The sequence below is a fragment of the Hypanus sabinus genome, chromosome 19 (genome assembly GCF_030144855.1).
Source record: "Hypanus sabinus isolate sHypSab1 chromosome 19, sHypSab1.hap1, whole genome shotgun sequence".
NCBI classification, from domain to species: Eukaryota; Metazoa; Chordata; class Chondrichthyes; order Myliobatiformes; family Dasyatidae; genus Hypanus; species Hypanus sabinus.
Window position 1 is genome coordinate 77,528,890 of NC_082724.1, and position 14,503 is coordinate 77,543,392.

At 41.8% G+C, this 14,503-nt stretch overlaps 1 protein-coding gene across 5 annotated transcripts in view; it reads left to right on the forward strand.

The window, feature by feature from the left end:
• Positions 1 to 14,503, forward strand: part of LOC132378083 (monocarboxylate transporter 5-like) — an 83,578-nt gene that overhangs the window by 51,469 nt on the left and 17,606 nt on the right. For 4 of the 5 annotated variants that reach the window (XM_059944821.1, XM_059944825.1, XM_059944823.1 and 1 more), the window contains 3 exons: positions 4,700 to 4,843; positions 6,963 to 7,124; positions 13,162 to 13,833. In XM_059944821.1, the coding sequence (XP_059800804.1) occupies positions 4,700 to 4,843; positions 6,963 to 7,124; positions 13,162 to 13,833 (978 nt within the window). The remainder of the gene's footprint in view (positions 1 to 4,699; positions 4,844 to 6,962; positions 7,125 to 13,161; positions 13,834 to 14,503) is intronic. The other variant, XM_059944822.1, reaches the window with a different exon arrangement.

The following is a 14,503-nucleotide window of genomic DNA, read 5'->3' on the forward strand; positions in this document are numbered from 1 at the left end:
AAAGGGATTTTGGGGGTAAGAAAGATAGATACGCCTCTTATTTTATTAGTGGACAACAAATCGTACAAAGGGCCTTTCCAAAATTGGAAAAATCTGTCCTCATCCTGTTTCCGTATATGATTTTCTTGCGCAAAAATAATATCTGCATTGTGTTTTTAATTTCTTAAAGATCTTTTTACGCTTAATGGGGTTATTCACACCGTTCCAATTCCAAGATATTATATTAGTTTTATTAACATCCATGTTTAAAATATGATGTAATATTATATAAAAGAAATGTTATGCAAGCACAGATTAAACCAAAAGGCACAGGTACAACTAGGAGTGACGTATTTATGAAAAAAAGATCCATCAAAAGAACTGCCCAATCGAGAAAAAAAACCTATTCTAATAGTCCCCCCCTTTCAAAAAGTGAGAAAAACAGTGACCATGCTAAACTAATAACCTTTGACCTTATTCTCCATTTTGCAGCTACGTATATTAAGTTAAAGCACCCAAAATAGCCATAATAAAAGGAACAAACAAAATTCAACTACTGCAATGTTATGTCTAAGAGTAATACAAACATAATCGGCAATGGCCACCTTAAAATCAACCTTAATCACATATTCAAAAAAGAATAAATCCAAGCAAATAATATTACAAACAAAGTTCTTTCTCTCAAAAAAGAAAAAAGAATAAACAAACCTAAGACAAAAACAAAAACCTATAACCAAAAACAAAAACCAAAACCAAAAACAAAAAACCTATAAAACAAAAAACCTATAAAACAAACCTAAAACTATATTAGTATTGAGACAAACAAAAGAAATAAAAAGATTAATACACGACAGGTCCTGTGCTGACCATTAGAGTGTAATACTATAAAAGTTCCCCACAAAGCAGTTATGTATCTACTAATTATTCATAGGTAAAAAAAAGTTTAATCAGCCACGTCCCATACCAGAGACTAAAAATGTATAGAATAAACTTAACTCAGAAGATCCATAAACATCTCACACAGCAAAATACTTCAGAATTACCTATTGAGTAATCGGGTTAAGATTTTATTCAGTAATCCGCTTAACTTTAAGATTTTTAATGTACTCCCATCCCTCCTGGGGAGAGTAGATTCTCAGTGACTGAGACTTTTCAGGAAAAATTATCAGCTGTGCTAGATAACGATAGGAGGGGTATAAATCTAATTTATACATTTCACTCATGACTTCTCGGTATTTCCTTCTTTCAGCAAAGATCTCAGGGGGATAATCTTCAACTATACGAATTTCTGTCGATTTAAAGATTATCTTTCGCCTTTTTCTGGCTTCTCGAAGTATGGCTTCTTTGGGTGTATAATAATGCAGACAAAGTACAATTGGTCGAGGATGTAATTCAGGTGAACGCCAAGAAAATGGAATTCTATGGACTCTGTCAATTAAAGGGCTGGCTTCCAGGGTCTCACTAAAAAGTGAGTACAACATATCTGAGAAGGATTTTAACAGATCGCTAACTTCAGTATTTTCAGGCAGTCCCAGAATACGGAAATTCCTCCGACGCCCTCTACTATCTAAATCAACCATTTTTTTCTTTGTTTTAGATAGTTCCAAGGTAATTACATTGATTTTCTTTTCCATCAAAGATATCTTCACCTTGATCTTTAATAATTTGCTTGAATAGATCATGTTCATTCTCAATTCGAATTGTAGTCTGCTTAAGTGTCTGAAGTTGTAAGTCCAAATTTTTCAGAGAATCTTGAACCGTAGAGATAGATTTTTCAAGCTTCCTGTTGGAGTCCGTCAGCTTATCAATCTCAGTGTTAAGCGACCTGAATTCCGACTTCATGTCTTGTGTTGAAGAAAATATTCCTGCTAAAGTAACAGGTTCCTCCGCTTCTTGGTTTGTTCCGTTTGCTCCGTTTCAGGAAAAGTCTTGCCGCTTCTCAGTTCAATACCAGAACGACTTTTATTGGCCATTGTAACTAAATTGTAAATCCTTCAGTAGAAGTAATAAATCATCAAACTTAAAAGGGATCTGTCAGTGGGATATAAAGTATATAAAAAAAGTGGAGCCGCTGGGAATGTGACTTACTCCATACGCTGCAAAATGCTGATTTCTCCTCTACTGCCATGATGAGGCCAAACTCATGTTGGAGGAGCAATGCCTCATATACCATCTGGGTAGTCTCCAGCCCCTTGGTATGAACATCGAATTCTCCAACTTCTGGTAATTCCCTCCCCCTCCCTTCCCCATCCCACTTTCACTCTGCCTCCTCCTCCAGCTGCCTATCACCTCCCTCATGGTTCCACCTCTGTCTACTACCCATAGTGCTTTCCTCTTACATTCCTTCTTCACCTCCCCTGCCTTTCCCCTCCCCCACCCCTTGATCTTTCCTCTGATTGGTTTTTCACCTGGCACCTTCCACCCTCCCCCCACTTTCTTTATAGGGCCCTTGCCCCCTCCTTCTTCAGCCCTGACGAAGGGTCTAGGCCTGAAACGTTGACTTTTCATTTCCACGGATGCTGCCCGACCTGCTGAGTGCTGTGCATGTTGCTTTGACCCCAGCATTTGCAGAGTATTTTGTGTTAACCCCATTTGTTTTGTTACGGTTTTGTGATTTGTAGTGGAACAGGTGTTGACCATGCAGTAGTTCAGTTGTGGATTTCCCACTGCCTCTGCAGTGCCAAGAATACAATGACCTCTTTGGGCCTGTGGAGAGTGCTGGATATCAATGTTTTTAGAACACCTGTACTGGTTTATTGTTGTTTAACGAGAGTTGTTAAATGTTTAGAGTTCCTTCTCTCTTTCCTTGAGTGATTCACTTTTTATAATATGATCTCTTAATGCTTTCTATTTATGTTTATTTTGATAGTCCTGGAGATTCAGTGTTACTTGTACTATTTAAGTGGATGCTCGACTAGTGGTAATCGCTGGGTTTATATCTCTCAATGTTGCTTGACCAAGCCACTGATTTTCCGTTGGAATGCTTTTGAGTAAACTCAGTGGCTTGGTCAAGCAATATTGAGATATAAACCCAGTGATTAGCACTTGTCGAGCATCCACTTAAATCGTACAAGTAACACAATCTCCAGGCCTTTTTCCTGCACTTGGGTTCCAGCATTGCCAGTGCACATCATGACAGAGGGATAAATACACCAGATGCTGGAAGTCCAGAAGAACACACACAAAATGTTGGAACTCAGCAGGTCAGGCAGCATCTATGGAGATGAAAAAGTCAATGATTTGGGCTGAGAGATATAAATGCTGCGTGTGGAGTGAGTGGCCCAGTGTCAGTGCCAACAGAGCCAAGTGTTGCATGAGCAACAGATACAGAAATGAGTGATCATTAATTGTGAATTTGGCTGGATGACAATCCAGACATGAGCATCTCCATTGATTGACAGGAGGCTGCTGAAGTGGTTCTCATCTCCAGGGGTCTCATTTTGACCTTTTTGGGGGAGCAATTTGAGTAAATCAATGATAACTAACCTACCTATTCAAAATTATTTATCACATGTACATCAAAACCTACAATGAAGTATATTATTTACATTAACAAGCAACACAACCTAGGAATGTGGGGGGGACAGCCTGTAAAGTGTCACCACACATTCTGGCACCAACAAACATGGCACGTCCACAATGCTCGGCAGAACACCATGGTACACAACGAGCAACTAAACGACAGCACAACAACCCCTTTTCCTCCTTCCCGTCCACGGACAGTCCTCCAGCCCCAGCCCCTATGCTTCGGCCTTCGAGGACTTCTGATTATTACTTGTAACAGTCACCGTCCGTTGCACTGATATGCCAAGGCTCAGTATGAATAATTTAACCAAGCGTAATTGAAGTTTAATCTTTTGGGAGTTACTCACTCCTTGTTTCAATTATTAAGAAGTCACATTGGAAACATTCCATTCTCCAGAATATAAAAGAGCAAATGTCAGCAATACTGGTATGGTAGCCCACCAGAAGATAATCATGCAGCTTATGGTCAGATATGGATGTTGTTTAAATTTATACTTTGTAATTATAAATTTAAATAACATTTATGTTGGACAATAAAGGTGCCACGACAGCATGGCAGTTAGCACAATGCTATTACAGCTCGGGGTGTTAAGTTCTGAAATCAATCCCAGCATCCTCTGTAAGGGGAGGAGTCTGTACATCCGCCCTGTGGAATATGTGGGTTTCCTCTGGGTACCCCAGGATCCTCCCACAGTCCAAAGACAACCTGGTTAGTAGGTTAAATGATCATTGTAAATTGTCCCATCATTCGGCTAGGTTTAATCAGAGCTTGCTGGGATTATCTCAGCAAATTAATAAATAAGTCATACAGATTTCCCAGCTTTTTCATGTCCGCCTGCCTTCATTTCCTTCCTGGAGGCCTTGCCAGCTAGGTTGTTCTCTGGCAATCATTCCATGTAGGAAGTTAGCTGTACACCAGGAAAGATAATTCCACCATGAGCGAAGAAATATAGGCCAATTCCTGACTTTATTCCCTACACAGTTTGGAGGGCTTACTCGACTTTTAACAGCATGTCTCCCCTCAGTCCTGCACCACAATGTCAGACTGGAATTTTCTGTTTGAGATGGAATATGAATGAAAGTGTCCTACCTTGTTGTACAACCTATGAACTGAAGCAGTTCTGAGAATAACCAGGTGACGTGGTCCAACACTTCTCACCTTTCATTACAGATATCTGTCATGTGTGTCTTCCAGGTCCCATTGCTGCCATATTCTGTGCAAAAATTGGTGAAAAGCAGACTGGAATTCTGGGAGGAGCCATGGTCTCTACTGGATTGTTCTTAAGCACCTACATTGAACAAGTTGCCTTCCTGTATGTCACCCTTGGCTTATTGACAGGTGAGGGCAGTATTTACTGAAATGTACAGGAGCAGTGACCTTTCTCCAGGCTAGAGCTGCGGAGCAGTTTATAAACTCCCCTGCCTCTGCCTTCTCTGTACAATGGGCACAGTCACAGTAAGCTAATTGGACAAATGGGGATGATTTTTATATAGGGAGATGTTCAATTATGCATGGGCTAGTATTGACTTGTTGGTCTGGGTATTATTCTTGCTCTGGGTGCAAGAGATCCCATGTTCAAATTCTGAACAAGCCCAGCTTTGGGTACCATGGAAACATAGTGGTTAACGTGAAGCAATGACAGCTTGGAGTTCAATTCCGTGTCCACTGTAAGGAGTCTGTACGTGCTCCCGTGGAATATATGGGTTTTCTTTCGGTTTTCTGGTTTCCTCCAAAGATATACCAGCTAGAAGGTTAATTGGTCATTCTAAATAGTTCTGGGATTAAGTTGGGGTTGTTGGGGTGGCTCTGCTTGAAGTGCCGGAAGAGTCTATTCTGTGCTAAGATGGGAGAGTCCATGACCAGAGGGCATGCCGCAAAACAGAAAGTTGCCCTCAGAACAGAAAAGAAGATGAATTTCTTTAGCTAGAGGGCAATGAACCTGTCAAGTTCTTTGCCACAGATGGCTATGAAGGCCAAGGCATTGGGTATTTTAAAGCAGAGGTTACTAGGTTCTTGATTAGTAAGGGTGGGGTCAAAAAGTTATGGGGAGAAGGCAGGAGAATGGGGTTGAGAAGAATAATAAATCAGCCAAGATGTAATGGGAGATTAAATTAGATGGGCTCAATGGCCCAATTCTGCACATATGTTATATGGTTTAAAAGGTGAAAGCCCGGATCGTAGTCCAAACCTAATCAGTGTGGATGTCTCTATTAGCCATTCCTCAGTGCATAATAGGAAATCCCTCCGTCATTCACACACACCTGACCCCAGCAGTAGAGGTTATAGCTGATATCTTTGGACACAACCACTAAGGTGGGCTATATGTGGAATGGCTTATGGAATAGAAAGCAGTGCTGCCCTGCTGATGGAGAGATTGCCCCACAATAGTGTAGCAGTTAGTGTGACACTATTATAGCTCAGGGCATTGGAGTTTGGAGCTCATGTCTGTGAGGAATTTATACATTTTCCCTTTGAGTTTACCCTGGGTCTTCTGGTTTCCTCCCACAGTCCGAAGACATACTGGTTCGTAAGTTAATTAGTCATTGTGAAATGTCCTGTGGTTAGGCTAGGCCAGGGTTAAATTGGTGGTTTTCTGGGCAATGCGGCATGTTGGGGTGGAAGGGACCATTCCTCACTGTTTCTCTTTCTAAGACTAAACCAAATTAAAATTAAATTAAATGATCTATGCCAATGCTCCTTATCAATCCTCTGCTATATTTGAGAAGTTAATTTCTTCCACTCCACCTTCTCTATCCTCCTGGAGGTCTCCTTGTCTCATTCCTGAAGCCTTGAAATCTGCGTTATTTCATCTAACCTGGGCGTCAAATACCTTTCCACTCACCTACTTTAATAGATGTACTTTAAAGATTTGTTCATCACATAAACATCAAAAAGATACAGTGAAATACATGCTTTGCATCACTGGTCACTGCAATTCAAGAATTATGTTGGGGCAGCACATGAGGGTTGCACACTTCTGACACCAACATAACAGGCCCACAACTCATGAATCCTAACTGTGTGCCTTCAGAGCATAGGAGCTGGAGGAAACCCACGTGGTGTTGGAGCAGAATGTACAAGCTCCTTACATTCAGCGACGAGAATTGAACCCCGACTGGTGATCATTGGTATTACAATGCCAGTGATGAAATGAAAAACAACTTTTGCAAGACAGTTCAAACAAATTTGACATCAATCCATATGAGAAGAAATTAGGACTAGCTTGGCAAAAGGAGGCTGTTTGAAGGAAAGGCCAAAAGGAGGGCACAGCTGCAGAGACCTAAACTGACACTGAGGCAGTTGTTGCCCCATTCTGATCAGGATAGTGGCCCAGTTGCTCCACAGCATCACACAATATTAGACTTCTGCTGGTGAGGACATCCCTCAGGTAATGACCATCTAGAGATAACTTGTTCTGAAAACCAGTGGGTACATCTTCCTTAATTTCTCTTTTCAGGATGTGGTTTTGCCTTTCTGTCCCAGGCGGCAGTTCTTAATACAACCAGATACTTCCGTCGAAGGCTCAGCATGGCCTGCGCCATTTCTCGTTCAGGTACAGGCCTAACCTTTATCCTGGCTCCATTTATTCAGTATTTGCTCGATGAATATGGCTGGCAAGGTGAGCTTCAAACCAAATCCTCAATGCAATTGAATTATTTCACCTCGTGTTTATTTTGTACTTGAGCTTAAGGATATAGTTACAGACTTTAATCAACCATTGGTCATATACTGTAAAGCTGAAGTCTACTATACTTACATTTTCACTGTTAGCCAATCTCAAACACAGACACTATTGGGATGTAGCACTGTCTTCTAACACAGCTGATTTTCTTGGCTGGAGTTGTTCAAGGATCAGCTTTATTCAGTGGATTCCGGTTAATTGAGACACATCGGGACTAGTACATTTTGGCACAATTAAGTGCCTGCCCTAATTACTTGAATTTATGTGGAAATAGTTAAAAAGAAGTTTGAAAAAACAAATTGGGTAATAAATTCTGTATTTAAGTGAAATACAGAACAAATTAGAAAACCTCCAATACTACAACAGCACTATAAACTTCTGTATTAGTTCCTAAAACATATCGACCGAGGAATTCATTTGTGTTCTTTTGACTGTAAATGAAGAAAATTAATGCAGACACCTAGTGCAGTTTGCCTTCATACAATGCTGTTGATGATTGCATGCTCCAGATCTTCATTTTTATTCTAACATTTAAGATGATTGTCGATACCTTCCAATTCTTTGTAACTTATTGGAGTAGTGAAATTGTTTCATTTTTCACTTCCATTGAGTCTGCTCCACCATTCAATCATGAGCTGACCAAATTCCTCTAGTCAACCCCCCACTTCCTTGCCTTCTCTCCGTACCCTGGCTAATCAAGAACCTATCTATCTCTGCCTTAAATGCACCCAATGACTTGGCCTCCACAGCTGCTCCTGATGACAAATTCCACAGATTTACCAACCACTGACTGAAGTAATTTCTCTGCATCTCTGTTCTAAATGGACATGCTTCAATCCTGAAGACGTGCCCTCTTGTCCTAGACTCCCCTACCATGGGGAATAGCTTTGCCATATCTAATCTGTTCAGGCCTTTTGTCATTTGGAATGTTGAATTCTCTCCCCATCTAAATGATAGTCTGCCTGTTTATTTCTTCCACCAAAGTGCATGGTCAGACACTTTCCAACATTTCATTTGCCACTTCTCTGCCCATTCCCCTAAACTATCTAAGTCTCTCTGCAGGCTCTCTGTTTCCTCAACACTACCCGCTCCTCCACCTATCTTCGTATCATCGGCAAATGTAGCCACAAATCCATTAATCCCATAGTCCAAATCATTGACAGACATTGTAAAAAGCAGCGGTCCCAAAACCGACCCCTGTGGAACTCCACTGGTAACCAGCAGCCAGCCAGAATAGGCTTCCTTTATTCCTGCTCTCTGTTTTCTGCCGATCAGCCGATGCTCCACCCATGCTAGTAACTCCCCTGTAATTCCATGGGCTCTTAACTTGCTAAGCAGCCTCATGTGCGGCACCTTTTCAAAGGCCTTCTGAAAGTCCAAGCACACCACATTCACTGCATCTCCTTTGTCTACCTTGCTAGTAATTTCCTCAAAGAATTGCAGTGGGTTTGTCAGGCAGGATTTTCCTTTCAGGGAACCATGCTGGCTTTGGCCTATCTTGTCATGTGCCTCCAGGTACTCTGTAATCTCATCCCTAACAATCGATTCCAACGACTTCCCAACCACTGATGTCAGGCTGACAGGTCTAAAGTTTCCTTTCTGCTGCCTCCCACCCTTCTTATATAACAGAGTAGCATTTGCAATTTTCCAGTCATCCAGTACAATGCCAGAATCTATCAATTCTTAAAAGATTATTGTTAATTCCTCCGCAATCTCACCAGCTACTTCCTTCAGAACCCGAGAGTGAATTCCATCAGGCCAGGAGATTTATCCATCCTCAGACCATTAAGCTTCCTGAGCACCTTCTCAGTCGTAATTTTCATTGCACAAACTTCACTTCCTTAACACTCTTGAAAATCCAGTATACTGTAGATATCTTCCACTGTGAAGACTGATGACATTCAGCACCTCTGCCATCTCTCATTACAATATCTCCAGTGTCATTTTCTGTTGGTCCAATATCTACCCTCAACTCTTTTTTGCCCTTTATATACTTAAAAAAAGCCTTTAGTATCTTCTTTGATATTAGTCACCAGCTTTCTTTCATAATTCATCTTTTCCTTCCTAATGACCTCCTTAGTTTCCTTCTGCAAGTTTTTAAAATCTTCCCACTAGTTTTGTCTTCCTTATATGCCCTATCTTTTGCTTTAACTTCATTTGTCAGCCACTGTACTGTCCTTCTTCTATCCAAGAATTTCTTCTTATTTGGTATATATCTGTCTTGCACTTCCCTCATTATTCACAGAAACTCCAGCCATTGCTGCTCTGCTGTCCTACCTGCTGGTGTCCACACCAGTCAACTTTGCCTAGTTCGCCTCTCATGCCATTGTAATTTCCTTTATTCCACTGAAATACCAACACATTGGAATTTAGTTTCTCCTGATCATTTTGTGATCACTGTGCCCTAACAGTTCCTTAACCTCAAACTCCCTTATCAACTCTGGATCATTGCACAACAGTTGATCCCCTAGTGGGCTCAACAACAAGCTGTTCTAAAAAGCTATCCCTCAGGCATTCTACAAATTCTCTCTCTTGTAGTCCAGTACAGGCCTGGTTTTCCCAATCCTCTTTCATGTTAAAATCCCCAATGATTATCATGACATTGCCCTTCTGACATGCCTTTTCTATCTCCTGCTGTAATTTGTAATCCACATCCCGGCTGCTGTTTGGAGGCCGGTATACAATTGCTGTTAGGGTCCTTTTACTCTTGCCATTTCTTAACTCAACCCATAGAGACTCTACACCTTCTGATTCTATGTCATCCCTTTCTAATGATTTAATATTATTTCTTATACACAGAGCCACACCACCCGCTCCGCCTACTAACCTATCTTTCCAATACACCATATATCCTTGGATGTCCAGCTCCCAATGACAGCCATTCCTTAGCCAAGTTTCAGAGATGGCCACAATGTCATACTTACCAATCTGTAGCTGAATTTTAAGATTGTCCATTTTATTTCTTATGCTGCGTGCATTCAAATATAACACTTTCAGTCCAGTATTTCTTGCTTCATGTTTTAACTGCACCTCACCTCTATTGCCCTGTAACTCATCCCACTGGCTGTGATTATCCCTCATCTCCTGCCTGACCTTTCTATTATCTCTGTTACACGCTATCTTTGATTTAGTTCTGTTTTCCCCTTCCTCAGCCCTATCACTCCAGTTCCCACTCCCCTGCCAAATAAGTTTAAACCCTCCCTAACATCTCTATTAAACCTGCCTGCTAGGATATTGGACCCCTTTGGGTTTAGGTGTAACCTGTCCTTTTTGTACCGGTCATACTCCCCCCCCACCCCAGAAGTTACCCCAATGACCCAGGAGCCCGAAGCCCTGCCCCCTATACCAGTCTTTCAACGACGCACTACTATGCCTGATCATGATATTCTTGTGCATGTGGCACAGGCAACAATCCTGAGATTACTACCATGGAGGTCCTGCTTTTCAGCTTCCTACCTAACTCCTTGAATTCTTCCTTCAGGGCGTCCTCCCTTTTTCTACCAATGTCATTGGTACCAACCTGTACCAAGACTTCTGGCTGTTCACCCTCTCCCTTCAGAATACTCTGCACCCAATCTGTGACATCCCATACCCTGGCACCCAGGAGGCAACACACCATGCGGGTATCTTTATCAGGCTGGCAGAACCTCCTGTCTGTTCCCCTCACTATGGAATCTCCTATGACTACGGCATTCCTCATCTTCTTCTCTCCCTTCTGCACCATGGAACCAGGCTCAGTGCCAGAGACCATAGTTGTCCTCTGTCAGGTTACCCCCCTCAACAGATTACTGAGGGGATGACCACAGGGGTGTTCTCTACTATCTGAGCTCTTCCCTTCCCTTCCTGACCGTCACCCACTGATCTAACTCCTGCAGCCTCAGGGTGGCTAACACCCAGCAGCTCCTCCCTATCTCCCACTCACTTTCCCTAATAAGCTGCAGGTCATCAAGCCGCAGCTCCAGATCCCTAACACGGTCTCTCAGGAGCTGCATCTCGGTGCACTTGGCGCAGGTGTGGCCATCTGGGAGACCGGAAGATTCCCAGGATTCCCACATCTGACATCCAGAGCAAAGTACTAACCCTACAGCCATGCTCTCTTTTCCTCAAAAATTGCAAGGAAAAATGAAGTCTACTTACCCAGTTTCTTTGCTGAAGTCCAAATGAACCAAAGCCCTACCTCTCAGTCTCAGACCAGTCTGATGGTGACCGCACCTTTCATGACTGCTCCACTCGGCAGTGTTTCCTTTTTATACCAGAACCTTCCCTGCTCTCCAACACACAATTGGTGCTCCAGTTATAGCTGATTCCCACGAAGCTCTCTCTTTCAAACTTCACTCTCGGACCCGTGTGCCGTCTCCTCTGTTGTAGCTCTCCAACTCACAACTGGTGCGCTGGTTATGATACATTTTCACGTAATAGGAATTTACTGTGGTATGTTAGCACAACATGCAAAAAAAACAACACATTCAATAATTCTAATGAATAAAAAATATACATAGAAATTAGTTTGTTAAAGCACAGATTTGGAATAAAATGTACATAAATGCCAGCATGTATTCACAATGTAAACAGCATTTTCAAAGGTGCTTTAAAGTGTTTCCAGTGCAGTGTGATGTTGGGGTGTTAGGTAGAGGGGGGCAGTGAGGCTAATCAGATTAACTCCCTGGGGAAGCATCATTTAAGATGGCGTGAAGTTTTTGTTTCCATTGCCCCATAGCACTTTCCAGAGGGAGATTTTGAAAAGGCAGTTTGTTGGGTGAATAGTGTCCTCAATGATTTTTTCCCAGCCGTTTCTTCACCCTTGCCCTTTTCTGCTGATCTGACAGTTCACTGTATTTTTCATATATCATATATGGTTTGGTTGCACCAAACCAGACAGTAATGGGAATGATGGAATTTTACTAACAGCCATGAGAAGTATTGGTTAGTTGGGTATGATTCTCACTTTAGGTGCAAGTGATCCTGGGTTTAGATCCCAGACAAGCCAGTCTTTTATGAGCAGTACAGTAGTGCCAGCGACTTGGGTCACATTCCCACCGCTGTTGTCGGGAGTTGGTATGTTCTCCCCATGACTGCATGAGCTTCCTCCTGGATATCTGGATCTCTGGTTTCCTTCCACTTTCCGAAGACAGACAGGTGAGGGTTAGTAGGTTAAATGGTCACATGGGTTTAATTGGGTGGTGCAGGCTTGTTAGGACAGAAGGGCCTGTTACTGTTATTTAAATAAATAAAAACATTCTCTGCCGATCCCTTTTGTTAATGAATCTGCCCTCATACCTTCGTAATTCCCTTAGCTCAGATTGTAAACCTCATTTCAGATTGAACCACATCACATCAATGCAAAATTAAATCACATTTGCAAACTATTTCTTGGGGAAGAGGCAGTGCAGGAACAATGGAACAAACAACAACCAAATAATATTAATCAGTGAGGGGGAGCACTGGCAAATGAGCTTCCCGGCATGAAGTCATATCAGACAGATACTCGGGTTGGAAAAAGGACTGCAGTACCTTGGTTTCCTTTGTGCCTGAAGGATACACTCTCGACTGACCTTATGAAGTTTTGCTTGTACTTAAAATCTCCCTCAACCACTCAATTAGATCATAAAGCTGCTCAAGATGAAGGGTTCCGGCCCAAAACATTGACTCTTTATTCCTTTCCATAGAGTAGATGCAGCCTGATCTGCTGAGTTCCTCCAATATTTTGTGTATGTTATTATGTATTTCTTGTATCTTAAGAATGTTGTATTTATCATTGTTCCTGTATATCTGTCTCTATTCAATTAGCTCATTGCAGATATATAACTAATCAAAGGTGTGCAATACTTTAAAAAATGGAAATATATCCTGATACTTTTGATTTCTTTTTAGGATTTTATTTTTTCCCCTGCCATTTTCAAATGGAAAGACTTGTTTAAGTTTGTGCCTTTCTAAGTGATTTAAAGTGAATTACTCTAATGCTCATATCATGCAGGCTCCGTTCTCATCCTGTGTGGATTAACACTGCACTTAATTCCACTTGGCATGTTGAACCGTCCAATTTACTTGAAGCAAGATGTGGCCGAGACCCGTGACTGGAGACAGAAGAAGTTGAGTCTGCTTGAAGAGAAAAAGGATGTAAACACTGAAGGGGAGTCACTGTTTCCAGTCAGTCACCACAAGCCCATGAAAGTGCCTGTTCTCCAGACATGGAATGGCCTAGAGGAACCTAGCATTTTATTGCATGATGGGAAACAGGCTGGTGAGCAAAACTGTTGCACCCCCAATGACTTGCCTATTTTGGAGCCCAGGGAACTCTCCTTATCTCAAGACCCTTCCTTTTTAAGTCAGATGCATTCCACTCCCCAAACAAGCTGCAGTGTCCCAAACAACAGGTCAAGTCAGTTTGTGGCCTCCATCACCATGCCAACTGATATGAGACACAAGGGCTTCTGCAGAGAATTTGGTGACCATCTGAAATCCATTTCTGTCGACATGAAAAACCTTATTGATTTGACTCTGCTTGTGAACCCAATGTTTATTATTTTCACTTTATGCAGCTTCTTCAGTCAACTGGCCTACTTCATACCTTATTTTCACCTGGTCGCTAAGGCCAAGGCTTTGGGCATTGAGCCAGTTCAAGCAACCTTACTTATTTGTGTATCTGGTGAGTATGTTGTTGTATAATTACATTGATAAACAGTTGGTCTGATGTGCACATTTGAAACTCACACAGCATATATGCACATGCACACACACACTCACACACTCACGCACACACACACACTCGCACACACACACACTTACACACACACTCACGCACACATTACATACACGTGCGCGCGCACACACGCACATACACACACACACACATGCACTAGATACATTGGTAATTAGATAGCAATATTTGGATGTAGGTTGCAATGACAAAATTTGATTTATAGAATAAAAGTCATATTTCTATAGTGTCTTTCACAACCTCTGGATGTGTTAAAGCTCCTTACATCCACCAAAGTGATGATGAAGTTGAATAGCTGTTGTAAGATAAATAAGTAATTGGTTTATGCACAGCAAGCTCCAGGAGCAGCATTGTGATAGTGACCAAATAATCAAGCTCTATTTCAAGTTTATTGTCATTCAGTTGTACACATGAATACCAGCAAACAATACAATGTTGCTCAGGACCAAGTTGGAGGAACGTCCTATTTCTGCTGGAAATAGAAAAGTAGGAATCCACATTTTGCCATGTTGCATTATTCATCCCATTCTCCCTGCTCTCAACTGGACATTCGGTGCTCAGGAATATATATACTGTTTATTCTCTCTGGAGACACTTG